The following is a 26945-nucleotide window of genomic DNA, read 5'->3' on the forward strand; positions in this document are numbered from 1 at the left end:
TGCTTTGAACCAGTCTCACAAGAAGGGGTTTGTGGTTGAATGAAAAGAGCTACGAAACCGCTCCTCCAAAGAGTGGACCTCACAGATGCTTCTGCTGGTTTTGGTTGAGAGAAACTATGTGGCTATGAACAAACTCGTACACATGTTGTTTCACAAGCTTTTGATTTTTTCCAGTAAAAGCACCCCTTCAGGGCACCATGTTACCTTCTATCTTCCAGTTCAAATGGCTGGTCGAGTTTATATCCCTTGTATTGTAGCCGACCCCGTGTGTATCAAGAGCACACACCTCATCCTGTGTGTATCAAGAGCAGTGAAGGCACTTGACCCTGAAGCCGGATTCCCACGCAGGGCCCAGCATTGTCCTGTTGATTCCCAGTTCCTGCACTTGCGGCTTTATTCAGTGTTTTTGTTCGTTTGTTTGTCCTTTAGTTTGTTTTGTTTTTTGGCTGCACCGTGCAGCTTACGGGATCTTAGTTCCCGACCGGGGATCGAGCCCGGGCCCCAGCAGTGAAGGCGCCAAGTCCTAGCACTGGGCCACCAGGGAATTCCCTATTCAATGTTTGTTAGGTGGCCTGGTCTTTAATTATAAACAACCACTCAGAAATACAAACGCTTCTGCAGGGGCTGAGAGGCTAGTGGGTTGTATGTGACCGAATGTCTTTAATCCTTCCTTTCTTTGTTCGTCGTGAAACAGCTCCACTAAAGGGGGCGGGGGGGGGGGGAATGGGAGTAACGAAGTAACAAATAATTGAAGTACTACTAGGCGTGGAGAAGTGTTTCTGCATTTCAGGTGCTTCTTGGGGGTAACCGGGCAGACGCAGGTCATCTGAAGTGCCAGGAAGGAGGGCACCAAAGACAGGTGGCTCCTTGGGGAGCGTTGGGGGAACGCAGTGGCAGCAGCGAGGGCACCTGGAACATGCTGGGTCCTGAATGCTGTTGTAACGTCTTACGTAGGTGATAACAGCGGTTTTCAAGGGGCTGTGAGGTCAACAGTAGTTTCTAAGAGCTGATTTGCCATTTTCACCGTGTTGACAGGTGCACTGATGGTGCAAAAGCAGTGACGGGTAAAACTCGTGAGTAGGGATCGGGTGATGGTGCTAGAAGCTGTATTCCTCACCACCACCCGCTTAGAAAGCTGCTGCCACTGAAGGGTGACCTCGAAGCAGTGCCAGCCACTGAGTCATTAGACTTCGGCCCCTGAGTACAACGGCGTCTCGGTGCTCGCTCGACACAGCAAGTGTGTGAAGCACCTCACGTAACGGGCATGGCAGCCGCCTCAGCTGGACTGGCCCCTCCCTGTGGACACCGTCTTTATTTAAATGTGACTGACAGCCGGTTACTCACACGTCTGCGTGACAGACGGCTGCTCAGAAATGAATTGTGACCCTGTCACTTCAGTGGAACACCTACAACAAAAGTACCGTAGTCCGGGTGGCTTAGACAACACAGTTCTGGAGGCTGGCGGTCCAAGATCAAGGTGCCGACGGGTCCGGTGTCTGGTGTGAGTGCTTGTAGGCGGCAGCCACCTGCTCACTGTGTCCTCAGTGGCTCCGGGAGGGTCTCTGGAGTCTCCCTCTTTCTCCCCCCACCCCCGCCAGCAACGACTGATGGTATTTGTGCGTGGCTCGGTAAGCTAGTGTTTTCCAATCATCAGTATATTACGGTCTCGTTCTTGTGTAGGTGGACCAACGTAACAGAATGAAAAGTTGATTGAAACTACCACTTGTTCTGTTTTGGAAGAGACTAAAATAGAATATGCACTGTTTTCCAACTACTGAACATATCGATGTGGCCAGACTCTACACTGCACTGAATTGAATGTGTTGTTAGAAGCAGATGTGAGAACCCACTGTCCTCTGCTAAGAGAGACATCGAGGAGATTTGCAGAAGTGGAAAACAACGCCACTCTTCTTCTTTTGTTTTGGAAACTACAAAAAGTGTATATTAACGTGTGTTCATTATTTTAAAATAAATATTTGCCTTAATTTTTTAGTTTTATTTTCTAACACTAAATGCCAACGGGTGTAACTGACAAAAACATAAGCTCTTGGGAGGAGGGGGGAGGGTCCTCAATAAGTTTTTAAGCGCATACAGGGATCTTGAGATCAAAACATTTGAGAATTACTGCATGAGCACCTGAAATCCTCACGATATGCCGGTCATTGCCAAGAGACGCTGCGTAGTTTGCACCATTCACTCGTTGAAATAAACTCGTTTATACAGCGCTGAAAATCTGCACTTACCAAGACTTACTGTATGATCCTGACCCGTTTCAAGGGCGGTTGAAGCTGATAGTGTGAACTTCCGGCCTCTGTGCTCGCACCCATGGTCATCTGGCCAGCCCCTCCACCCCCCTCCCGGTGGCAGGATTCCAAACCAGGGTTCAGTCTGGTTATGCAGTCATCCAGTCACGCTGATGTAGGTGCTGCTGTGAAGGGACTTTGCAGATGGCATGAAGTACTAGTCAGCTGACCTTAAGAGAGGGAGGTGATGCAGGTGAGCCCCGTGATATCACAGGAGCCCTTCGTGGTCACAGAAGGAAGGTGCAGGCGCGAAGGACTGGATGCCCCCCTGCTGGCCCTGAGATGCAGGGACCATGTGCAGGCCCTGAAGACAGGCCTGAAGGGGCCGAGGAAGGAAACGGGGCCTCGGTCCCAAACTGCAGGGGACGGCTGTGGCAAAAACTGGGGTGCACACTTGGTCCTTGAACACCACGGGTTAGGGGCGCCGCCCACCTGTGCAGGTGAAGACCCCTGAGTGACTTACAGCCGGCCCTGTGGCCCTCCACACACTCAGTCCCACATCCAAGGATTCAACCAGCCGCACATCGTGTAGCTCTGCAGTGTTTACTGTTGGAAAATACCCACCTGCAAGTGGACGCACGCAGTCCAGGCCTGTTGTTCAAGGGTCAGCTGTATTTGGAAGTGGATCCTTCCCAGACCTCCTGAAGGGAGCCTAAGGAGCCAGCAGCTGGACTTTGGCCTTGTGAGACCCAGAGCAGAAAAAACAGCTGAGCTGACGGAATAATACATTTGTCTTTAAGCCACAAAGTTAGTGATCATCTGTCACAGCAGCAGTAGGAAACTCATACACTCCTGTCGTGTGTGTGTGTGTGTGGGGGGGGGGGTGTTACCCTAGATTCCAACTCTTCTCAAGCTTGCTCCCTCAGTTCCCCATCTCGGGTAGTCATGAGTGAGCCTCGCCAACACGTGGCCCTTTCTGGGCACCCGACGGGATCGCGCTTCCAGATTCTGTGACCAGCGGGGCCGTGTGAGCAGCTCAGGCCAGTGAGGGGAGAGAAGCATCACTTCCAGGCCAGAGCATTGACTAGCCATGCAGGGCCCTCCAGGGTGCTCTCCTCAGCACAGCCAGGCGTGTTATTCCAGGCGGCCACTCCAGCCTGGCCCCTGGAGGGACAGTGATGGGAGCCCCCTCCAGCAGCCGTGGGCATGGAGCAGAGGTGAGTCAGGGCTCTTGGACAGGTTCACCCTGAGAGCTGAGGTCCCCGTGCCTGACAGAACCTCTCCACTGCACCTTCAACCCGCTCGCACCTTCCACCGAGTAGCTCCCCTTAAAAAGCAGAACAAGTCAAGCCCCTCTGGGTCCTGAGTCCTGGGCTCTTCCCTCGCGCCTCTCATTTTCTCTACAGCCAGCCTGGTTCCCCGCGCCTTCACCTCCTCTCCACTCCACCCACAGCTGCCCGGCCTCTGGCCCAGCCCGGGACCCCTTCCTGGGGCCTCTGCAGGCCCAGCGACCATGGAAGATGAGGGGCGGCTCCCTGAGGCTGCCGGGACCTTCTTGCTCCCCGGCTTCCGGACGAGAAATTTCCCCGATTTCCCTCCCGGAGCCCCAGCCCTGACAAGAAACGGCCCCCAGTCAGCCATGCACATTGGGCTGAAAGCCCACCCCCCACCCAGGACCCAAGCCGGCCCCCTCCCCGCAGCCCCACCTGGTGAGAGCCTCCTGCAGGGCCGGCCCGGTGGAGAACAAGGTAGCCCTTCAGCATCTGCAGAGCCTGCAGGCCAGCGGGAAGGATGGCTACGTGCTCTAGTCGTGAGCACTTGGCCAGGTAGAGAGATCCTCTGGGCCGGGACTGAGAAGGACGACCGCTGGGCCGTCACGTGGGGGATGATGGGGTTAACAGCATCAGCAGGACGCAGCTACAGCACGTGAAGTGGCTTGACCGTTGCAGGCACGCACGCCCCATGCGGTTCCCACCCGCCACCCGTGGTTATGGAAGGCTTGACTTGGGAGGGCTACTGAGGAGCTGGGCCTTCGATTTGATGTGATTTTAACTAATTTAAATGTAAAAACTGAAACTTTACCCTTGACACCACCCTTCTGGTTGAACACAGGAGAGATTTGTGATGCCACCCCAGCCCCAGGGACCCGAAAACGTCACTGTCTGAAACACCACTGCCTAGCAGGGAGCTGGATGGCAACTCTCATCCATCGTTTTTTATTAGCTTTTAGAAAAAGCCACAGATTCAAAAATTAAGTCTTTAGCTTGATATGATTAGGTCAGTCATTAAAACCTTATTTTAATCTCAAAATTTCTCATAGTGCAATATATGAACATGACAAATTCATCTGTATTAAGACAGAGATAAAAGTCCAATTAAGGTGGGCTTTACCTGAGTTTACATTTCAGGCTCTTCACGGTTTTGCCATAGTATTCGTTTTAGAGGATGTGCTCAGTTCAAGGCCGGAAGGCCATGCCTGATCTGTGAGCTGGTCCCTGGATAGCTCTAGGTTTTTACTAATAGTTAGCACATTACTCTACCATCCAAATTCTTCAGGTCCTGACCTGTTGTTAAAATTTTTCTTTATGCACATGTTAAAGGTTAAAGTATTTCATACATTAACTTTTCCTACTGAATTTGTGTTTCAGATGAATTTCAGGATTCCTTGATTCATCTTCTGTAAAGTGAAAATGAAATCAAATGATCTAAGCATTATCAAAGCAAATTTCTGGATGCGAGCTATTTTGAGAAAGTTTGCCCTTGGCCTTGGCTACACGTACTTGTTCAGCCACTCGAGCAAGCTCCTTCTCGCCTCATCGACATAGGGCTTGTCTTCAGGCAAACAATCTTCTCTCTTGCGATGCACGAACCCGTGCGTTTGCCCAGAAAACGTTTTAATTTGATATTCCACTTTGCAGTTTTCTTTCAACTTCTGAGTCAGCAAAGAGACCTGGTTGGCAAAAGATTTCATGATGATAGGACTTCAACCCTCTAGCAATATTTTCCATTCTCCAAATCTTCCCTGAATGCTTATCAAAGAGCTTTAACATCTGTGCTTTAAATTAAGTTCCATAGCTATCATGAAGTTTTCACTTTTAATTTTAAAATCGGCACAGTCCGCACCTCTGGCAAAGGAGAGAATTCAGAGCGATATAAAAATGATACATCAGGGGACTTCCCTGGTGGTGCAGTGGTTAAGACTCCGCACTCCCAATGCAGGGGGCCCGGGTTCGATCCCTGGTCGGGGAACTAGATCTCACATGCGTGCTGCAATTAAGGAGCCCACGTGCCACAACTAAGACCCGGTGCAACCAAATAAATAAAAATAAAATACTTTTTTTAAAGATACATCAATTATTTGAAATTGTATTAATATATTTATATATTATTCAATATATACTTCAGTCTATTTGCATATACCATATTCAATGTATTCAATATGTAATTCATAGATTCAGGTATAAGTTGTTTAAAACATATCAATAAAATGTATCAGTTATGAATAACAACAGTAATTTCTAAACAACTGCTTTTGAACCACAGTTTCCATCTGCCTTTTCCTTATCAACATACTGAATTTAACATAGCTGTGTCTTCACTACTATATATAAAATAGATAACCAGCAAGGACCTACTGTATAGCACAGGGAACTATACTCCATATTTTGTAATAACCTATAAGGGAAAAGAATCTGAAAAAATATATACATATATATGTATATATATATATTTTTATGTATAACCGAATCACTGTGGCGTACACCTGAAACTAACATGACATGGTAAATCAACTATACTTCAATAAAAAAAATTTTTTAATTAAAAAAACAAACAGAGCTGTGTCTTTAAGGACAGAGATCTTATGATAACTCATGGGTTCCACGCGGAGGGAGCATGGGCAGGGAAGTAACCAGCCATCCAGCCATGGCAGGAGCACTTAAGGGGTTACAGACCCCCTCAAAGTCCCCGATAAAACACACCTTTAAAACTTTAATGTTGAAACGTATTTGGAGCAACAAATGAATCCTTCGGGATGTTTTCCCCAAAATGTCAAGTCCTGCTATTAAACACAGAGACGAGAAGAGTTAAGATGCCAACTTACCTGCTCTAGAGGAATCACAGCATCGTTTTCAGCAAAAATGAACAACGTGGGGTTCTTTAATTTGTACACGTCTTCAGAGTCTTTGATGATGCCTGGAGAATGGGGGCGGGACAGGGACACACGGTATGACTCCCGTACATGTGCCACAGAATACGATGTGAGTTAGATTTTTCAAAAGAAAACATATGCTTTCGGGGTTTTGTGTCTCTTCTTTTTAGCAATTCCACAAAAGTGGCCTGTTCTATAAAACTGGGCTCAAAGAGGTTACTGAGTCTGAGGTCTCTTCTCTCTACCTCACTCACCAGGAATCAGGCCATTAAATGACGGCTATAGACCTGGCCGGCTGCTTGGCAGGTAAAGATACGCAGCAGCCTGAAAAATGCTCCCTCTTGGGACGTGTCTTCATTTACCAAGAGGTGATAACTTCCAAATCTGGACCATCTGACCACCGCTGTTCTGGAAGTTTCTCACAGTTTACTCAAGCCCCAAGGTTCTGACGTCAGGGTTTGATGGGGTATTTGTGCTCAGAGGAGACCACGTGTGTGAAGTCCCTGGGCACGGCAGCAGGTCCCAGCAGGTCATTCATAATAATTAGTTTTCATCCTTCTAAAGTGCCTTTAGAATTTTAGAGATCATTTAGTCAAAAACATGTTGGACTTTGGGGATTCAGACAACTTTGAGTGTGCCCACTCCTATAGGAAAATAAGTAAAAGTTTCAAACTCCACTGTCATTCTGAGATGAGAGGAGTTCTAAAGAAAAGATTATTCTGGGCTTCCCTGGTGGCGCAGTGGTTGGGAGTCCACCTGCCAATGCAGGGGACACAGGTTCGCTCCCTGGTCCGGGAAGATCCCACATGCTGCGGAGCAGCTAAGCCCATGCGCCACAGCTACTGAGCCTGTGCTCTAGAGCCCACAAGCCACAACTACTGAGCCCGCATGCCACAACTACTGAGCCCACGCACCACAACTACTGAAGCCAGTGGGCCTAGAGCCCGTGCTGCACAGCAAGAGAAGCCACCGCAAAGAGAAGCCTGCGCACCGCAAGGAAGAGTAGCCCCCGCTCGCCGCAACTAGAGAAAGCCCGCGCTCAGCAACGAAGATGCAACACAGCCAAAGCTAAATAAATAAAATAAATAAATTTATTTAAAAAAAGAAAAGATTATTCTGGCACTTGTCAAAGACGGTAAGGAAGATTTTATTCGAGGAGACCACGGCAACAAGGGTTTGCAGTGAGGGAGGGACACCAGACTCAACCCCAAATGCAAGGACAAGTGGGATTTTCCACCGCGGAGCAGGATGGGGGCCGGTGGATGGAAAATGACTAAGGAATCATCGGGCTACGGGGATTCTGGCCAGACAGTATTTGACAAAGCCTTTGCTGAAGGCAGGCCAGGTGACAAGGCATGGGGGGGGGGACAGGAGGAATTTGATCACATATCAAGGATGGGGAGTTCTCGCTAAACTGACCCAGTGGGCCAAGGAGAGAGCCCAAGGTCGGGACCTACTCAGATAGAGGACTCACAGCGGAGCCTGACTCAAGGGTGGTCACAGAGAATCCCAGTCAGTATGGAGGAAAAAAAATTGTTTTCCATTTCCTGTTGGCAGTACAGCAAAGCCAAGTAAGCCGGAGAGCCTCCCCTTAGCTGTAACTCCTCTCTAGAATGCAGGGAGCCACGGGCAAGAGGGCCACGCTTTCCGCCCTATTCTGTGAAGGCCACGTTAGGTGGCTGCACAGCGCTTTGAGGCCCCTGGGCTCCAAGTCCCGCCCGGCTCCGCAGTCGCGCACTGCGCAGAGGCGGCCACGAGGGGGCGCCGGCGAGCAGTCCACTCCGGAGCGCCTTGTGCTAATTCACACAAAGGCGCCGCGAGGGCTGCCAGCCCCATTGTGCACAGCGGCAACCGGCAGCTTGCTGCTGCCTTTGAGTAAGTAAACAGGTAAAGGGCTTTTTTTAATGCTAAAAGTAAGTGAAAATACCGCAGTGAGGAACCATTAAGCCAAATAAGAATCATTAGTATAACTGTTGGATATACTATCATGAAAGAAAGCCAAGGTCGGATGTTTCCATATCCTCACTTAGTAACCATTTCTATACACAGATATAATGTTCTTATGTCATTGGTGTGATACATTTGGTTTGTTTGCATGAAATGTTTATGTTGCTATTTACATTTAGAGTCGGTTTTCCCTTTCCCTGTTTTCATATATATACACATATATGCATGTGTATATATAGTGAGTGTGTGTGTGTGTGTGTGTGTGTGTGTGTGTGCAGGACTGCATGCATGCGTGAGTAGTTGAGAATTAGTCATATCTTGGAAAAATCTTTTCACAACTATTGCTCATAAAAATATTGCTTGATATTAACCATTATCACAGAAAGAAAGTTATCCCCTTCATCCTAGGTTAAGAAACTGAGACCTCGGATTAGGGGATTTCCCCAAAGGCACACTGTCAGGACCCAGGTTCCCTCTGGTTAGATATTACATACTTCCGCCTCTACCTTCAGATTTTTAAAACCAATTCCTTAAGATAGGCCATCTCTGCTCCACTGGGGTTTGTGTTACACCAGGACCCTCAGTTTGGGAAGAGGCTCGTGGCCTTTGTCACTCAACCCCTCCTCCAGTTTTCACTGTGTAAAAATGCACAAGGCAGGTTTACCGTAGATGGACACCCCTGCCCTGAATTCTGGGTATTTCATCATCATGTGATGGACAGCAACTCCACCCCAGCAGAATCCCACGACGCCAATTTTCTTGGCATGACAACGTTGTTTCAGATACTTCAAGACCGCGTCAACTTCTCTAGAATGAAAGAAAAGTTATTCAAGGGGAATTCCCTGGTGGTCCAGTGGTTAGGACTCCACACTTTCACTGCCGGAGCCCGCGTTCAATCCCTGGTGGGGGAGCTAAGACCCAGCAAGCTTCTGGCACTGCCAAAAAAAACAAACGAGATATTTTGTGGCCCCTTGAAAGTACACTGGGCAGCAAGCACTAGTGGTAACAGGGCTTTCTCAGCAGCTGTTCCTCGAGGTTCTGAGATCCCTACTTTCAGACCTCCGTCCTCACCACCTCCTGCCTGGGTGACGAGTAACAAGTGACATCTCTCCCCAGCAAGTCTCCCTGCCAAGCCCAGCCTCTTCCAGCCACCTGACAGGGTGGCACAAATCAGACCATCTTGAGCAACAGCCTTCCACAGCCTCAGGAGAGATCAAGGCCCAAGGCCACAGCGCGGCTCTAGGGCTTGATCCCAAGATCCGGCCCCAGGGAGCTCCTTCATCTCCTCTCTCTCAGCAGGGCGCGGCCTCAATCAGGAGGCAGCTCCCCAGCTCTGTCTGACTCAGCACATTCCATCCTCCTGCCCGACACCCTAACTCTGCATCGCCTGTTTCCTCCCATGCCCAAAGAGCACAGTAGTATTTGGAAAGCCACGAGGAAGAGGCAAGCCTGAGGGGACGGGGAACAGTGGCTCTGGCCTTGCAAATGGTTCGTTTGCAAACTGGTTGTCTGGAACTCATACAGCTTCTGCAACTAGAAGCACAACGCCAAAATAGAGGTAGTACTGCAAGGCCGGCCCGGAAAGTTCTGCTGGATCTGATAAGGAAGAAACACTGTTTGCAATTAAGAAAAAAAAAAAAAGGAGAAAGCAATTCTATTGCACGTTCTTTTTCTTTTAATCATAAGATATCTTTGAACACATTTAAACATATGTATCATACCATTCTGTGTGCAAGTAGTTATTTTCATAATGTTAGAAGAGCTGTAATTAAGTAATTCTGCAAAATAAAATGGAATAAGGAATAGTTTTTGTCATTTTGTTTTTCAGTTTTTCTCGAATGCTTTGATCTTAAGAATAACTGCCTTAACTGGAGGAGACAAGAAGGAAGAGGGCATTTCTATAAATGTTCTTTCACTGACTCAAGTGAACCTATCTTCCTTTTGTTGCCGAGTATATTCCCCACTTTCCTGGGAACACCAGAACTTAGCTTTGGATGAAACTCCCTTCCCCATGCTCGGTCCATATACTTTGGGAGGGTCAGTTCCAGGAGGGGAGTATGTGGCTCTGGCCTGGCCAATCGCAGCATAGCAATCTCTAGCCACAACAATTGGTTCAAGGATGGACTTGTGACCCAGTCATAACCATCAGGACAAAACGAGAATTTTGCTGGTTTGCTGGGAAAGGAGCCAATGGGAGGCTGGGGCTGCTGCAGCCATCTTGCCACCCAGAGGCAAATGCTGCCTGACAATGGAGCCGGCATCAGACAAGGGTGCTGCGGGATGTTGGGAGGTCGAATCCTGGGGATACCTTCTGAGCTATAGACCAACCTCTGCTTGAAGCCAGAAATTACCTCTTTTCAGTATTATAAGCCAATAAATTCCATGACTCCTTAAGCAGTAACCATTCAAGATGGGTTTTCTTTCAAACAAAAGATATTTGACTAGACACAAGGACTTTAGTCTAATTTCCAAGTTAGTGTCTCCATTTTATGTCTCATTTTGACTTAAAATGTGTGGCTCTCCTTATCCCCTGTGGAGAGGTACCTCTGGGTGCTCTAATGCCCTCCAGAAAGGATCACCCTGATTTGCGCTCACAGATAGAAGGCAGCCCCACAAGGCTTTTCCTCAAAATGTCCTAACTATTCCCCTCTACGCAAAGCTGAATTTCATATTCACATCACAGGCTCTCGGGGTCTCTTGTGTTTCTACTTGTATTTTACTCGTAACTTCTTGCTTCATTTTGTTTTTCCTGGGCTTGCAGTCTGAGTCCCTGGGAGGGAGGCCTGGAAATGGATAAAGGTGTGGGAAGTTGGGTCCCCAGTGATCTCAGAGTCCACCCTGGGGAAGGCAAGGGAGGAAGCAGGGCAGAGAGAGAAGCTGGGCTGTGCTGTGATGTGATATGGGAGAGGACAGCGTTCAGGAGGATGCCTGGTCACGGTGAGTCGGGGGCTAGGGCTGGGGGACCCCTTTGCCCTGGGCTCAGGTCTTCCTGTTCAGGAGGAGCTTGGCACTAGAGAACATCCCTGCCTCTTTCCCCGCTCCATCCTTATTCCTCCAGACCAAGAAGAGGGGATCTGAGTGGCAGCTAAGCCCTCTGGTCCTTGCTTCTGGACTGACTGGAGCCAATTTAATAAAAGGCTGCAATCCTGGGGGATCCACCCCCCTTTTCTTCCCACAGTTCCCTGGACCCTGGCAAGACCGCAGTCCTGGTCTGGTGGGTCTGGTCTAAAGACCCAGTTTCCCCGAGGCAGGGGGTGGGAGGGTGGCGTTTCTGGGGGGAGGAGATGGCACTTGGGGCCTCAGTTTCCAATCAGCGGAGTGGAAGTGGGGCTGACGTGTTCTCTGATCTCTCTTCTCTGCCTGTTGTTTCAACTGGTTCTGCAACCAGAGGGGAAGGAGGGAGTGTTGATCTATGGACCCCTATAGCCCAACTGTCAAGGAAAATGGGACCCCCAGGTACTTCAAGGAAGCTCTCTCAGCATCGGTGCCATGAAGCATTTCCCAAAGAGGAAAGCAAGTGAACTTACTGGCCAGCAGGGTACTTGTTGGTTTCTAACCAACCCTCCGCTGCAAAGACTGTGCTAAACGAAATCGGTTTCCTTTCCGCCTCACTGTGGCCTCTGAGGTCGTACACGGCGGGAGGGCGGGCAGGTGGGTGGGTGACTGAGGAAGCCAGACCCTCCTTTCCCTCCTGCCTTTTCCCCCTGGGGCCCTGGGGCGCCACCAAGACAGCCACGCTGGCTGGTAACGTACTTGGGACTTACTTATCGATCCTTCTGGCATCTCTTGTCTTCAACCACTCCGGGAAGGTGGACCAGTCCCCTGAGGGGTGCCACGGCTCCTGTCCTACAAAGAAGTCTGGAACAATGGTTCTGTAAAATAGGGACATTCATCCTGCTTAGTTTCAGAACTGTTGGGACTCCATATTTGCTTCTGTTCATTAAGAACTTGTCACGTTGGCGGTTCTGGACCACAGGAGAAGAAAGGTAGTGGTCACAAGGGCCAGCTGTGATCGCAGCAAAGAGGCCAACTGGCTCCAGGCCAGAGCATCTCAGATTTCACAACCGAAGGTGCAGGGCCTCTGGCAGTGGGCTGAGAGCCCAGCCCATCTGAAATGCCGAGGCCTCGGTCGTGCGCACTCCCCGCTAGCTGTGACGCCCAGAACAAGGGTTCCCAGGCGGCAAGGGCCTGGGCGGGTGGACACAGGCTCCCCTCCTGCCCCTGAGGAGTCGCACCCCTCAGCTGGCCTTTTGCATTAGCCTCAGGCCAGAGGGCACACCTGGTGAGCGGCCCAGTCACCATGACCAAGCAATTTCCCAACCTCCGCCCAGGATGCCAACAGGGCACAATGTCCTGCCCCGAAGGTTTGGTCTCATGCAGGCTCTAAAAGGGGCCGCGGAGCAGACAAGCCAGCTTGCGGGGTCCATGTCAACCTTCCTTCCGCACCAACCCCGGGGTGGGGCAACGCGGCCCCCGCCAGAGAGCCAATTCCGGAAGTAAAGGTCACAGCCATGGATGGAGGAACACAACCTCTCCTGCAGGGGTGGGAGGAACACTGAAATCTGGGTCAGAAGAATCTAAGTTCAGGTCCCTGTACTGCCCCGTTCTGCCCTGAAACCTTAACAAGTCACTTAATCACTTTTAGCCCTTTTTCTTGATCTAACAGAGCCGTGCACCCTCAGAGGATTATTCTGAAGGCAAAATACTTAGATAAGGGTGACAGGCTTTGTAAGTCACAGGCATCTTTACTCATTTTTATGTTCCGTCTCCAGCTAATAGACCCACCCAAGACAACGGAAGCCACCGTCCCATCCAATCTCCTCGATGCAGCGGGTGACCTCCGCCTTCAGGCCCCGGTTTCCTAGCCATCAAAATGGGAACAGTGACAGCCCCGCCTTGTCCGGTTGTTGGAAGGATGACGGGCAATTACCCAGGGAACGCCCTAGGGCCCCGGTCTGGCGGAGCCAGAAAGCAATCAGGGCTGGCTATTGTTTTCGTTACTGGTATTGCCCTTGGAAAGTTAAGTTGCCACATCCACAAGAAGAAACGTGAGGGCATGAAAAAGGGAAAAATCAAGTGGACGTCCTCTTTCCAGTCAACAGGAAATTGCATCACAGGGCAGTGGGGGTGCTTCCTTTCAATGGGTTTCTCTTTGTAGGAAAACGAGATGGGTGCACCCTTTGGTTTTCAGCTCCTCTTTTTAAGAAATAAGAAAAGGGAATTGGGGTGCACCACACTCGGGGCTCGCTGAGTGAAGCTGGGCTGGCAGGGATGGTCCCTCCTCTCTCTCCTCCGTGCTTTACTGAAGCTGCTACCAACAGCACAGCGGCGCGGGGCAAGCAGGTGACAGCAGTAATCAAAGGTGGCCATGGTCACACAATGTGACAGAGACAGCCTTTGGGAGCTGAGGTCTCACTCTGCCAGTTCTGGAAGCTAGTCTAACTCACATCAGGCCATGACAGCTCGTGTTCAGACCAGGATAACTACGTGTGCCCTGTGCGTGAAAGCTGACCCCAGGCAGAGATGCTTCAAGGGCCAAGTAATGGATCCATTTCAGAGCTGGCGAGTTCTGCCCTAGGTGTCCTGTACCGGTGTCTGTGCAGGGCCTCACATCGGGAAATAACTCTCCCAGCGTCCAACAAGTCTACAGGGCTAGCCATCCTAGGAGGACCTGAAGCCCAGACATTGGGTTGGGAGCAGCTGGCTTCCACTGGACACTGGCTGTCGCATGTGACAGTCTCCACTTACCTGCACCCCAGTGAGATAAGAAAATACATAATGTACATCAGAATATACTCAGGGTTTTTTGGTTTCATTTCCTTTGAAGGGAACAAAATACAGAAATATATATGAATTTAAGCAAAAAAAAAAAAAGAAGAATTTTATACGTACGTGTATCCATTTCCTGCAATCATGTCGGCCATATACCTGGTATTGGGCAATTGCCAGCCGAATATATCTTGAATGACAATCACAGCTTTGCCAGCGTCAACGGGGGATTCGGTGAGATAAGCCTTGATGTGCTCAACTTGAACTTCACGCCCCAACCCTCCGTACTCTATTCTATGGCCAATGTCACATGGACAAGGGTGAGCTTCGTTAGCCATTGGAGATGTTTAAGTCAGGCTACAGAGAGACACATGCATTACACTGAGTGGGGCACATCCCAAGATTATAAACAATGAGAAAACTAAAATCAAGAGTACAGGAAAAAATTAATTTTAACTATACTTACAGTGTATTCATGCAAGAAATCAATGATAACGTCTGGTTCTGGGTGATAAGATTAAGCTAAGAAGAATCCATTCCCAGGCTTCCCTGGTGGCGCAGTGGTTGAGAGTCCGCCTGCCGATGCAGGGGACGCGGGTTCGAGCCCCGGTCCGGGAGGATCCCACATGCCGCGGAGCGGCTGGGCCCGTGAGCCATGGCCGCTGAGCCTGCGCGTCCGGAGCCTGTGCTCCGCAACGGGAGGGGCCACAACAGTGAGAGGCCCGCGTACCGCAAAAAAAAAAAAAAAAAAAAAGAATCCATTCCCATTATAAACAGTAGAAATACCAGAGTGAATGCAACTAACAATAAAAGTTAAAATGGTGGAGCTCAGAGGGAAAGGAAAGCAACCCCCTCCCCGGGTGAGAGAGGAAACTGGAGGTCAGGGTCAGGGCGCCAGGAGCAGATGTGAAGGAGCCAGGGTGCTGGGACAGGGCCAGACCCAGAGACAGGCCCTCACCTAACCAGTGCTTAGGACTCTGTGTCCAGTGAGGCCTTGGGACCCCTTGAGACAGGGATTTGTAACTGAGACTTTCCCACACAAGGTCTGAGCCCTCAAAGGTTCACATTTAGCAGAGAAAATGCAAAACAAACAACAAAAGAAAAAAGAAAAACTCTGCCAACCAAGCCGAGGAATATGGTAAGGAAGCCCAGGAAAGGAAAAAAGCAACCATAAAAAATAAAATAATAAAATAAAACTGGAAAATAAATGAATGTAAAGTCTTCAGCAACAACAACACAAAAACCAGTCCCCCAAATTTGCACCATCCTTTTGAAGTAGGAATACCTAGGCTGAGAAATTGACGGAACAGTGGACCCTGGGCAGGGAAATCCCTGGGCACCTGGCAGAAACAAATGCAAGACTTTCACAATCCAGGCCGAAGAATGCTTCCCACTGAAGAGGTGCTTACTACAAATAGCTTCACAGGAGGAAGTGCTCCAAATAAACACTCGTCAGGAAGACTGATGGTGGGAACGGGGGTAGAAATGAGGAAGAGACCCAAACACACTTGACCAAACAAACAGCAGGAAAGGAGAAGAAAAAGAACAGTAAACCTATCAACCATAAAGCAAAAAATAATGTGGGCTGAAATAAATCCAAACAAATGTAAATATATTAAATTCACTGTTTGAGACAGATTCTCTAATTAAATTTTTGTTTTTAATTCAAAGAGGTTTCCTTGGAAAGGAAAAACTAGGAAGCCTGAACCCAAAGATAGAGATCTCTTCATTAGCAATTAGAGAATATACAGTCTTTTCAAGCAGATGTGAACAGCTACCAAACTGCCCACATATTAACCCACAAGTCAACAAAAATTTTATATAAAACGTGTTATATTAGCACAATGAAGAAATGATAATAAACATCCAAAAGGTTTAGAACCGAATTACAATGAAAACACTCTGTAGCGAAAAGTTGAAGCAATACACTGGTACTTAGAGAAATATTGATACCCTAGATTGCAGTCAGAGAGAAAAACACTTTCCCCTACCCTCTTAGGTTCAGCAACTGAGGGCCTGCGAATTTAACCGACAAAAGTCAGATTAACAGGAGAAAAAGCATACACGTTACTAATATTTTTAATTTTTAGCACACAGTGGTTTTGCAGAAAAGAAGTGAAAACCCAAGAAGCAGTTAGACACACGGTTTATACAGCATTTTAACAAAGGGTGATAAATTGTGGAGGCATGACTGGGAAATATATGGGGAATCTGGTGATGAGAGTTGCTCCCCTCATGGGGGAGAGGGAATTTATGCCCTAATTTTAGGCAGAAAGGGGGAGGGAGAAAAACTCTTTTTGCATCTGCTGTTTCCTAATTGCCTTCAGCTCAAAATAATCAATACACCAAAGTACCATATTTGAGGAGGGTATCCTTTGATCCTCTTCAATTGCATGTATTAGACAAAAGGGAAGAATGGAGATAAGCATTCAATTCAAGAAGTGAGGGGAAGAATTAGAATAAACCCAAAAGGAGAAAATAATGAGATGAACATAAACAATGGAGAAACAGAAAGTGATTAAAATCTGATTTTCGAAGTTATATCCCCAGCAAACCCGATCAATAAAAAGGAAAGAATGATAAAGAACACATAACAACAACAACAGCATAACAATATGTGGAATGAAAAAGGTGACGTAAGTACAGATTTTTCCCTTTAAAAAAATCACCAAAAAATTAGTATGAACAACTTTACGCTAATAAATTTAGAAACAGGAAACACTGACAAATATGCAGAATGAGAGGAAAAAATTCCTAACTTCAAAAATATAAAAGAAAAAAAAGGTGATGAGACAGCTCGAGATTAAAAGAGATTAAAGAGAAATGAAATCAAATGCACCATGTAAATCTTGACTACATCCTCGTTCCAAGTTAAGAACCGCTACAAGAGACACTTGGGGAACAAGTGAGGAAGCGAATATGGATGATAGTGGATATTACGAATTAATATTAATTTTCTACGGTGTGGTAATAGAAGTTATGTAGGAGAATGTTCTTATTTTTTAAATATGTGTGCTCAAGTTGGGGATGAAGTATCAGCATCTGCAATTTACCCTCAAATCATTATAAAACACACATGCACAGACATACATACAGAAACATAAAGCAATTATGGCACATTGCAAACAAATGTTGAATCTAGGGGATCACAAGTGTTCATTTTCTTCCGGTTTTTGAGGAACAACAAGGAACAGTGTAGTTGGAACAGAAATATCAGGGAGAGAGCGTGGTGGGAAACACTGCTTTGCCCAGAATCCTCCAGCAGCTTCCATCTCACACCGAAAAAGCCAAATTCTTGCCACGAGAACGGTAATGGTGAAAAGAGCGAGAAAGGTCAGGGGCTGGATAGATTTTTCAGGTGCAGCCAATTGGTTCTGCTGACAGATGGCACGCGTAGGATATTTAACAGAAAGGAGTCAGTGGTGACTAGGTCTTTTGCTTGAGCAACTGGAAAAGGATGGAATGTCTAAATGAAAGGGGAGAGTGCCGAAAGAGCAGGTTTGAGGAGACCAGGACTTCAGGCTGTGGCATAAGCAGTTTGAAATGTCTATGAGACATTCACATTCCTGTCCAGCGGCCAGCTGGATAACAACGCCCAAGTTCAGGGCAGGGGTCCAAGCTGAGGATATGCATTTCAGAGTGATCGGCATACACAGTGGAACCTCATTATCTGCAGATTCTGTATTCATGCATTTGCCTACTTGCTAAATTTATTCGTAACTCCAAAATCAATTCTTGCCGGGCTTTTTGCATCATCCACAAATCTGTGTAGAGCCACAAAAAATCTGAGTCACTGAGATGCACGTTCCCAGTCAAGGTCGAGCAAGGCTGTGCTCTGTCTTCCTGTTTCAGCTCTCACGCTGTAAACAAGTGTCCTTCTCATGGTCTATTTAGTGCCACACGTGTGGTAACTTTATGCTTTTTGTTGGTGATTTCATGGGCAGCGCTCAAGTGCCGTCTAGTGACCGAAGTGCAAGAAGGCTGTGATGTGCCTTAAATACGTGTTAGACAAGCTTTGTTCAGGTGTGAGTCACACTGCTGTTGGCCATGAGTCAATATTAATGAATCAACAATATGTAGTAAATATATATTGTGTTTCTTCATACAGAAACACAAACAAAACAAGGTTAAATATTGAGGAGTTGATGGAAACGTGACCAGAGGCTCGTAGGAACCGACTGCATTTCCCTGTGGTCCACTAGCAGCTAGTTCAGCGTTCGCAGCAACTTTACCGAACATACCTTCTGTGAATAATGAGAATCAGCTGAACACAGTATTTACAACCTTGAGAGTGAATCACATCATTCAGGGAATAACAATAAAGAAGAATGCAGAAGATGGAGGCCTGGGGTCCTTCAGTACTTAAGACTTCCTTTGGGGAGGTAAAAAGGGACTAGTGACTGTGTCTGAGAAGGACGGGCCAGTGAGAGAGGAGGAAACCCCAGGTGTGGTGTCCAGGAGCCAAGCCAAGGAAGGGCTTCAAGAACAGGAGAGTGGGGCTTCCCTGGTGGCACAGTGGTTGAGAGTCCGCCTGCCGATGCGGGGGACGCGGGTTCGTGCCCCGGTCCGGGAAGATCCCACATGCCGCGGAGCGGCTGGGCCCGTGAGCCATGGCCGCTGAGCCTGTGTGTCCGGAGCCTGTGCTCCACAACGGAAGAGGCCACAACACTGAGAGGCCCGCGTACAGCAAAAAAAAAAAAAAAAAAGAACGGGAGAGTGTAAGCATAACGGAATCACTTTGCTGTACACCTGACACTAACACAACATTGTAAATCCACTATACTTAAAGATGAAAAAACGTGTATGCACCAAAAATAATTAATTTTTATAAAAAAGAAAGAAAGAAAGGGAGGGTGTAGACCATGCAACATTCTGCAGGAAGACCCGAGGGTGCAGACAGGGTTGCCCACCAGGCTCTGCACGGTGGAAGTCAGGCTGAGGGTGTCCAGAACAGGTTTGCGGGAGCGGGGAGGGCGGGACTGCCGGGGGCTGAGACAGAAGAGAGACAGGGAGACAGGAAATACAGAAAGCTCTCTCTAGACTGTCACCAGTCCTAAAAAAGAGAGTGAGCAAAAGATGGAGGGAAGATGTGGAAACAAGTCTTTTTTTTTTCTTTTTCTTCATGGAAGAAATGTCAGCACATTGGCTTGTGGATGAGAAGGTACCACAGAGAGGGAGCCAGTGGTCTCTGGAGAGAGGGGTGAGGCAAGCACAGCAGAGGAGGCACTGGGCAGGTCCTCCCACAGCCCTGGGAGAGAAGGCAGAGGGTGAGGACACAGACACAGGTGGGTGGGTGCTGCCAGGAGGGAGGTTGTGGATGCTCCCACCTGCCTCTGTTTGCTCAGAGAACTAAGAAGCAGAGTCAACAGATCAGGGTAGAAGGAGGAGATTGGAGGGGAGAATAGAAGTGGAAAATGAGGGCCCGGAACATAGGCAGGGTCAGCGAGGCCGTGTCCCCCAGCCAGGTCCAGCTGCAGGGCGCAGGCAGGGAGAGGCCGGCAGAACAGACGGGGCTCTGCCGGGTCATGACAGGGGCAGGAAGGCTCTGTGACTCCTCAGGAGGTGGGATGGACACCAAGCAACCCCGGTGAGAAAACAAAGCCCTGTGAGTCACTGCCTACCACACACGGAGATCCTGTCAGCCTCCTTCAAAGGTGCGAATCCCATTATGGGGGCCCCGCACGCATGACCTCATCTAAACCTAATTGCCTCCCAAAGGCCCCGCCTCCCAATACCATCTTCAACATGTAAATGTGGGGGACACAATTCAGTCCATAGCAGTAGCTAACTGTAAAAAACACTTATAAGAAAATGGGGGAAAACTGAACTGACTGGATATTTGATGATATTGAGAATCATTTTAATGGGGGGGGAAGGGAAGGAGGAATAATGTTATAACAGTGATGGGTTTTTTTTAACGAGTCCTTATCTTTTATAGCTACATGCTGATGTGTGTACTGGGACTTTCCCAGTAGGCTGTGGAGATTGTGGGAGAGTGTCTAAGTACTGACAGTACTGGAATTGGGTGGTTCAGGAGCGTCCATTGTACTAGTCTCTCAGCTTTCTTTTTCTTTTTAAATTTGTTTATTTTATTTATTTATTTTTGGCTGTGTTGGGTCTTCATTGCTGCACACAGGCTTTCTCCAGTTGCGGCGAGAAGGGGCTACTCTTCGTTGCGGTGCATGGCTTCTTACTGTGGTGGCTTCTCTTGCTGTGGAGCATGGGCTCTAGGCGCACGGGCTTCAGTAGTTGCAGCACACAGGCTCAGTAGTTGTGGCTCACGGGCTCTATAGCGCAGGCTCAGTAGTTGTGGCACACGGGCTTAGCTGCTCCGCGGCATGTGGGATCTTCCCGGATCAGGGATGGAACCCGTGTCCCCTGTGTTGGCAGGTGGATTCTCAACAACTGTGCCACCAGGGAAGCCCCTCTCGACTTTCATACATGCTTGAGAGTTCCCACAACAAAAAGCTTTCAAACTTTTATTAAATTTTAAACACTGTAAGATAAAAGTCTCCGTAAAAAAGTGAGAAAACAAGATACAGACTAAAAGAAGAAATTATTTTCAAAGCAGAGGCCATAGTATCCAGATAAAATATATGAAGAATTCTTAGAAATTAACAAAACAAAGACAGCCCCAATAGAAAATGCTCCAAAGATATGAGGCAATTTACAAAAGGATACACCTGAATGGCCCGTAAACATGTGAAGAGATACTCAACCTCACTGGTATTTAAGGAAATTATAACAAGAACAACAACAAGACACCATTTTACCTCTTGCAGATTGGCAATAAGTCTATTAACACCAAGAGATGGTGCCCAAGCAGGGAAACGGAAGGGAGTGTAAACTGATACACACTCTGGGAAGCAGTTCAGCAAAGGCAATGAGGAACACACCCTGCAACCCAGAAATCCCCCCACTGGTGTATTCCCTAGAGAATTTCACACTCGTGTGTGTGTGTGTGTGTGTGTGTGTGTGTGTGTGTGTATGTCTGTACACACAGACACATGCAGTGGGTACGCAAGGCTGTTCTTGCCACCAAAATGTGGCAACAATTGCAAGCAATATAACGACCATCAGGAGAATGAGATACGTTGCCATTTATTCATTGTCGTGGGTTGAACTGCATCCCCCAAAAAAGATACTGTTCAAGTCCTAACCCACAGAACCTGTGAATGTGACCTTATTTGGAAATAGGGACTTTGCAGAGGAATCAGGTTAAGACAAGGCCATCCTGGTGAAGGTAGGTGCTAATCTAATTAATGGCTGGTGTCCTTAGAAGAAGAGAGAGAAATCTGGATACAGACACAGACACACATGGAGAGACGGCCTTGGAAGACACAGGCAGAGTTTGGAGGGGGTGCGTCTACAAACCAAGGAACACCACGAATTGCCAGCAGCCACCAGAAGCCGGGAGACAGACAAGGAAAAACTCTCCTCTACAGGTTTCAGGAAGAGCACGGCCCATTTCGGATTTCTGGCCTCCAGACAGTGAGAGAATAAATTTCTGCTGTCTTAAGTCACCCAGTTTGCAGTAATGTGTTACAGCTAATACACTCCTAAAAAGAACATTACATAGCAGTTCAATGAGCAAATTCCATAGATATTTATCAATACAGTAAATCTCAAAAACATAATGCTATATAGAGAGACAATGAAAGAAATGAGATTGAGTTATTTGTAGTGAGGTGGATGGACCTAGAGTCTGTCATACAGAGTGAAGTAAGTCGGAAAGAGAAAAACAAATACCGTATGCTAACACGTATATATGGAATCTAAAAAAAAAAAAAAAAAAAAAAAAGTGGTTCTGAAGAACCTAGGAGCAGGACAGGAATAAAGACACAGACATAGAGAATGGACTTGAGGACACGGGGAGGGGAAGGGTAAGCTGGGACAAAGTGAGAGAGTTGCATGGACATATATACACTACCAAACGTAAAATAGATAGCTAGTGGGAAGCAGCCGCATAACACAGGGAGATCAGCTCGGTGCTTTGTGACCATCTAGAGGGGTGGGATAGGGAGGGTGGGAGGGAGACACAAGAGGGAGGAGGTATGGGGATATAAGTATATGTATAGCTGATTCACTTTGTTATACAGCAGAAACTAACACAACAATGTAAAGCAATTATACTCCAATAAAGATGTTAAAAAAAAAAGAGAGACAATGGTTTTTTGATGCTAAGTTAATACTAAAATCCCTGAATAATACATATTTTTAAATTAATTAATTTTATTTATTTTTGGCTGTGTTGGGTCTTTGTTGCTGCGTGCCAGTTTTCTCTAGCTGCAGCGAGCAGGGGCTGCTCTTTGTTGCAGTGCACGGGCTTCTCATTGCGGTGGCTTCTCTTGTTGCAGAGCACGGGCTCTAGGCGCACGGGCTTCAGTAGTTGTGGCACGCAGGCTCAGTAGTTGTGGCTCACAGGCTCAGCAGTTGTGGCTCACGGACTCTAGAGCACAGGCTCAGTAGTTGTAGCGCACGGGCTTAGTTGCTCCGCGGCACGTGGGATCTTCCCGGACCAGGGCTCAAACCCGTGTCCCCTGCATTGGCAGGCAGATTCTTAACCACTGCGCCACCAGGGAAGCCCAGGACAAAATGTTAATATCTATTTTTTTAAAGAAATCTGTGTCATGTGCCTCTAGGTGGCTATTACATTATATCCTGTACTTTCCAGAATGTTCTAAATGCTCATAACTAGAAATGACTAAATTTTAAGGAAAGAGAAATTAAGAGCTAGTCATTTGACCAAAGAAAACTTTGACGGTATTTTTCATAGTTTTGTTTCCATAAACTACCTTATGGAACTATTATAAGAGAAGTCAGAACAATCCAGTATCAATAGTAGTAAACTTTATGTCCCACTGCACATTACTTGTTGAGAACTTATTCCTCAGGCTGATTTCTTACCTGGCTGTCCTATGAGGATGCGAGACCACAGAAAATAAGCAGCCTTGAATCTGAATCTTTTTACTTCCCTTCGATTGCTATCCACTTTCCAAAAGGAATGTTTACAGCTAAGACAGCCACTCTCTGAACTGATCCTGAAAGACCTTTCTCCCACAGAAAGGAGTGCTGGCTGGGAAGGCCTGGATGTGCCACACATGAAGGCTGGACTCCTGCCAGACACTTCACGGGGCACAGCAGCCAAGCCCAGCCAGTGTGTCCCGGGCCAAGGCCACAGTGGGCAGGGTAGACCGTCTCTCTGTGGGCAAGAGCCTTGGGAAACACACCCTTGACACTCTACTGATTGTACTATACGTAAACCTTCTGTATATATATTTCAAGATTTGGGCTCTTTTCCCTCCCAAATGACACATTTGTTAAAACACAATTTTCAGAAAAAAAGTAAAACTCGACTCCTATACAGTTACCAAAATGAATTCACATTAAAGATTGTACTTTACTCATATGATAGGAGGAAATAAGGCAGATGTTACCACTGGTCCTAAGGAAAAAAGAAAAGGGCACTAATTTATATGGAGTACAGGGATGTTGAGATGAATTGTAAATGGAGACAAAACCAATTTTTCCACAGTAGGGGAGGAAGCCAATTAATTCTCCACCAGCCAGGACAGAATTTACAAACCTATCAGTTACCCCCAACTTTCACAGAGCTGCAAAACAGCTCAAATACAATGAACAGGGCTAGAATCAGACAGCCCGGAAGGGTGGGCTATAGTCGATGGGTACTTTTCCATTGAAACACAGAGTTTCTTCTATGACATTATAAGGTCACAGTGAGGGATAAGGTTTCCTCCTGTAAGGGGATGGGACTGTGGGTCTGACATGTATGGTGGGGTCCTCATAAAATGTACCAAGAAGCACTTTTCTGTATCATGTCAGGTGGACTTGGCAACACACTCCAGCCACCCTGAGATCAGATCTGTGGTTTCCACCAGCAACGCCTCCAGAAGTCAGAGTTCTCTTTATGACACGAGGGATGGCCAGGACATGCTCCAGCAGGGGAGACCCTGATGGGCACATTCTCTGTCAGTGCCACCCAGGATGCAGCACTAAAGTACATGTTTCCCCCATGACACCCATGCAAGATCCCACATAATTGTGAATGACTACGAGACCCGTCCCCTACAGACTGACTTTTCTGGCCCCTTGACAAAGATTCTCTCCTTGACCGAACTCTAGTCAGGATCCTCTGAACTCTCTTCTCAACTAGGCCCTGGCTTTTGGGCTTTGTCCAGTTTTAGTAAGAATCCTGCTAAGTCGGTTTAGCAGAATCCCCCAGCCTCCTATCTGATTTGCTCTCTCATCCTCCATCATCCCCCAGGTGATGTCCGATCACCCTGGCTTGTCTTCTGCAAGAATCCTGTTAGGTCAGCTTAGCTGGAATCCCTTTATTTCCATCCACTGACCCCCTACTCTGCCCCTTGGCTAGAAACTCCCACTTTTCCTTATATTCAGAGTTGAGCCCAATGTCTCTCTCCTACTGCAAGATCCCCCTGGAGTGGTCCCTAACCCCTATCACGATGGTCCTGAATAAGGTCTGCCTTACCGTTTTTTAACAAGTGTCACGAATGAGTGATATTTTCTTTGAAACCTTCCAGTCCTCCTTCACACAGCAAATGCCTCCACAAAATTGTAAGTCAAAACCTACGGGGATCACTGGTGCGTGTTTGACCTGCAAATTCCAAGGGGCTGCTGTGTCCTCCCCCCTTTCCTAAAATGTACCATCCGGAGGCATTCTTTTACTCCAAACAAGTTTGTGCTTCTTGATTTCTTTTTCTGAACCAGTTATAAGATCTGCCTGGTTCCCTCTTTAATGAATAAGATAGAATCTTTAACACACGTTCGTTTTTCTATCTGTATTAGTCATGATTTTGCCTTTTGCTGAAACTTATCTTTTAACTGTATAATTGAACATTCCCCTTTTCTCACTGGAGGGCAGAAGGCGAGAAATGGGTGGTCAAGTATGGTTGAGCTAGTGTGGTTTCCTGCTTTCATACCCCCCAGGATTTAAATAACTCAGAAGTCACACTTCCTAAAGCAATGAAGATCTCCAAAAGAAATAGGGAAGCAGATTTTGATAAGTGAAGGGGATTGGTGTTGATGGGAATGCAACAAGCAAAGAAGTCTAGGAATAAAATGCTGGCAGCCTCAGAGATTTAGAAACGGAAACACCTGAAAGGGCATCGAAAACAACTACAGGACCTCTAAGGTGGCTGCAGGGGAAGGCTGGGGGTTTCCTTTACGGGGTAAACACTGTAACTTGCATGGCAATTGATCTTCCAACTTGCAGCAGGGAAGGCAGGGCCCTCCTTATCTTTAGATGGTTCTGTGAACATCAACTCCTCCAATTATTTTTATTTTTCAGTAATCATGGTTGTGTTTTCCAAAGGGTACACGGTCTTGACAGCATTAATTGGAAAACTAGATGGGATGAAGCTAGATTGGCCTGTGAACTGCCAATCATGTGGCTGCCTCTGGCCTTTTCTTGGACTGTTGTGAGGCCTGGATGGCATTCCCCCAGATACCCACAGGGCTCACTTCTGACCACCTTACTTTAAATGGGCTTTGAAAACAACAGGTGGCATGTCCATCAGCAAGTAGCCCTAAATCGCAGTGCCCAGCGTCAGCAAGGCCTGGGACAGGCCACCGCTTCACCTCCTGACCCACATGGCCGAGTGGGAACGGTACAGTCTCTCCTGGCAACACGGACCGAGCATACAGGACGCTACACGCCTAGACCAGACCCTCCTCTCTTTTTTTTTTTTTTTTTAGCGGTACGCGGGCCTCTCACTGTTGTGGCCTCTCCCGTTGCGGAGCACAGGCTCCGGACGCGCAGGTTCAGCGGCCATGGCTCACGGGCCCAGCCGCTCTGCGGCATGTGGGATCTTCCCGGACCGGGGCACGAACCCGCGTCCCCTGCATCGGCAGGCGGACTCTCAACCACTGCGCCACCAGGGAAGCCCAATACCCTCCTCTCTTAACACCCATCCTTAATAAAGGCTGCAAAATGTGGAGAATGAGCTGGACGCAGATACGCTCATTTTTCCCCCATACTTTTATATCAGTAGTAAGAACTATACGACCAAAATGTTCAACTGTAGGAAAACGGTTACAAAGAGTATTTAATGGCACGGAGGAAAGGATCAAGACATAGTGTTAAATGGAAAAAAAGGAATACAAGTTTATATACAGTATGATTTCAACTGTCTATTCAAAATGTATGGCTAAACAATACAGGAAAATATACCAAAGTAGGATGGCGGGGTTGCTTTTCTGCAGTGACAATGTACTGCTTTGATAAAAGCTGGTGTTGAAAATGGACTTTAATAGGTTCATTACCTGTGCACATGGCAAAGACCTCCTTTGCCTCAAGCAAACGCATGCGCAAGTTAGAGCGGAGCGGACCTGCAGCGCGATCCTGGGCTAGCGAAGCGCACGTACCTCGTCCAACTGCCTGAAGGACGCTGTCCTTACGCGCGGAGGACGCCGGACCGGAGCGGGCAACGCCGCAGCCCCGCGGGACACAGGGGAGACGGTCAGGGGCAAGCCGAGGGGGAGGCGCCTCCTTCGGGGACGGAAGTGGACGCGGTGACGGAGGGCGGTGGGATCCCGGTGGACCAGTGGCTGTCCTGGATTCCCGGCCTCCCGGGAAGGCTGGAGCCGGAGGGAGGGGCAGGGAGGGGAGACTGGGAGGAAGAGGGAAGGAGGGGAGGAGGGAAACGGAGGGAGGGGAGGGAGAGAGGGAGGGGGGAGGAGAGGGGAAGGGAGACGACGAGGCGGGGAGGGAGACCGGGAGGAGGAAGACAGTCCGCTTATGAAATTTACATGTGCGCCTGTCTCCTGAGACCTGTGACTTCTTTACTGTAAATCAA

The 26945-nt window shown here is 47.9% G+C and overlaps 1 protein-coding gene across 2 annotated transcripts; it reads right to left on the reverse strand.

Annotated features, from left to right (window-relative positions):
* Positions 1 to 4443: 4443 nt before the first annotated feature.
* On the reverse strand, positions 4444 to 26692 carry CMBL (carboxymethylenebutenolidase homolog). 2 transcript variants are annotated; one of them, XM_079917253.1, is made up of 6 exons: positions 26515 to 26692; positions 14233 to 14466; positions 12105 to 12212; positions 9005 to 9147; positions 6346 to 6437; positions 4444 to 5193 (listed from the first exon to the last, which is right to left on the reverse strand). In XM_079917253.1, the coding sequence occupies exons 2-6, from the start codon at positions 14445 to 14447 to the stop codon at positions 5014 to 5016; spliced, it is 738 nt and encodes a 245-aa protein (XP_079773379.1). In that variant the 5' UTR covers positions 14448 to 14466; positions 26515 to 26692; the 3' UTR covers positions 4444 to 5013. The 2 variants fall into 2 exon arrangements, with proteins under 2 accessions (XP_079773379.1, XP_079773380.1); XM_079917254.1 differs by lacking the exon at positions 26515 to 26692 and adding an exon at positions 14576 to 14705.
* Between the last annotated feature and the right edge of the window lie 253 nt (positions 26693 to 26945).

This window comes from Stenella coeruleoalba (assembly GCF_951394435.1).
Source record: "Stenella coeruleoalba genome assembly, chromosome: 3".
Classification (NCBI taxonomy): domain Eukaryota; kingdom Metazoa; phylum Chordata; class Mammalia; order Artiodactyla; family Delphinidae; genus Stenella; species Stenella coeruleoalba.

Bases quoted from the DNA above. Each gene is read 5' to 3' on its own strand.
- CMBL (XM_079917253.1), bottom strand. From the start codon at position 14,447: ATGGCTAACGAAGCTCACCCTTGTCCATGTGACATTGGCCATAGAATA. The intron at 12,213-14,232 runs GTACGTATAAAA...CCTATTTTACAG, and splicing joins ATTGCAGGAAATGGATACAC to AACCATTGTTCCAGACTTCT. The intron at 6,438-9,004 runs GTAAACCTGCCT...CCCATTCTCCAG, and splicing joins GGCAGGGGTGTCCATCTACG to GCATCATCAAAGACTCTGAA.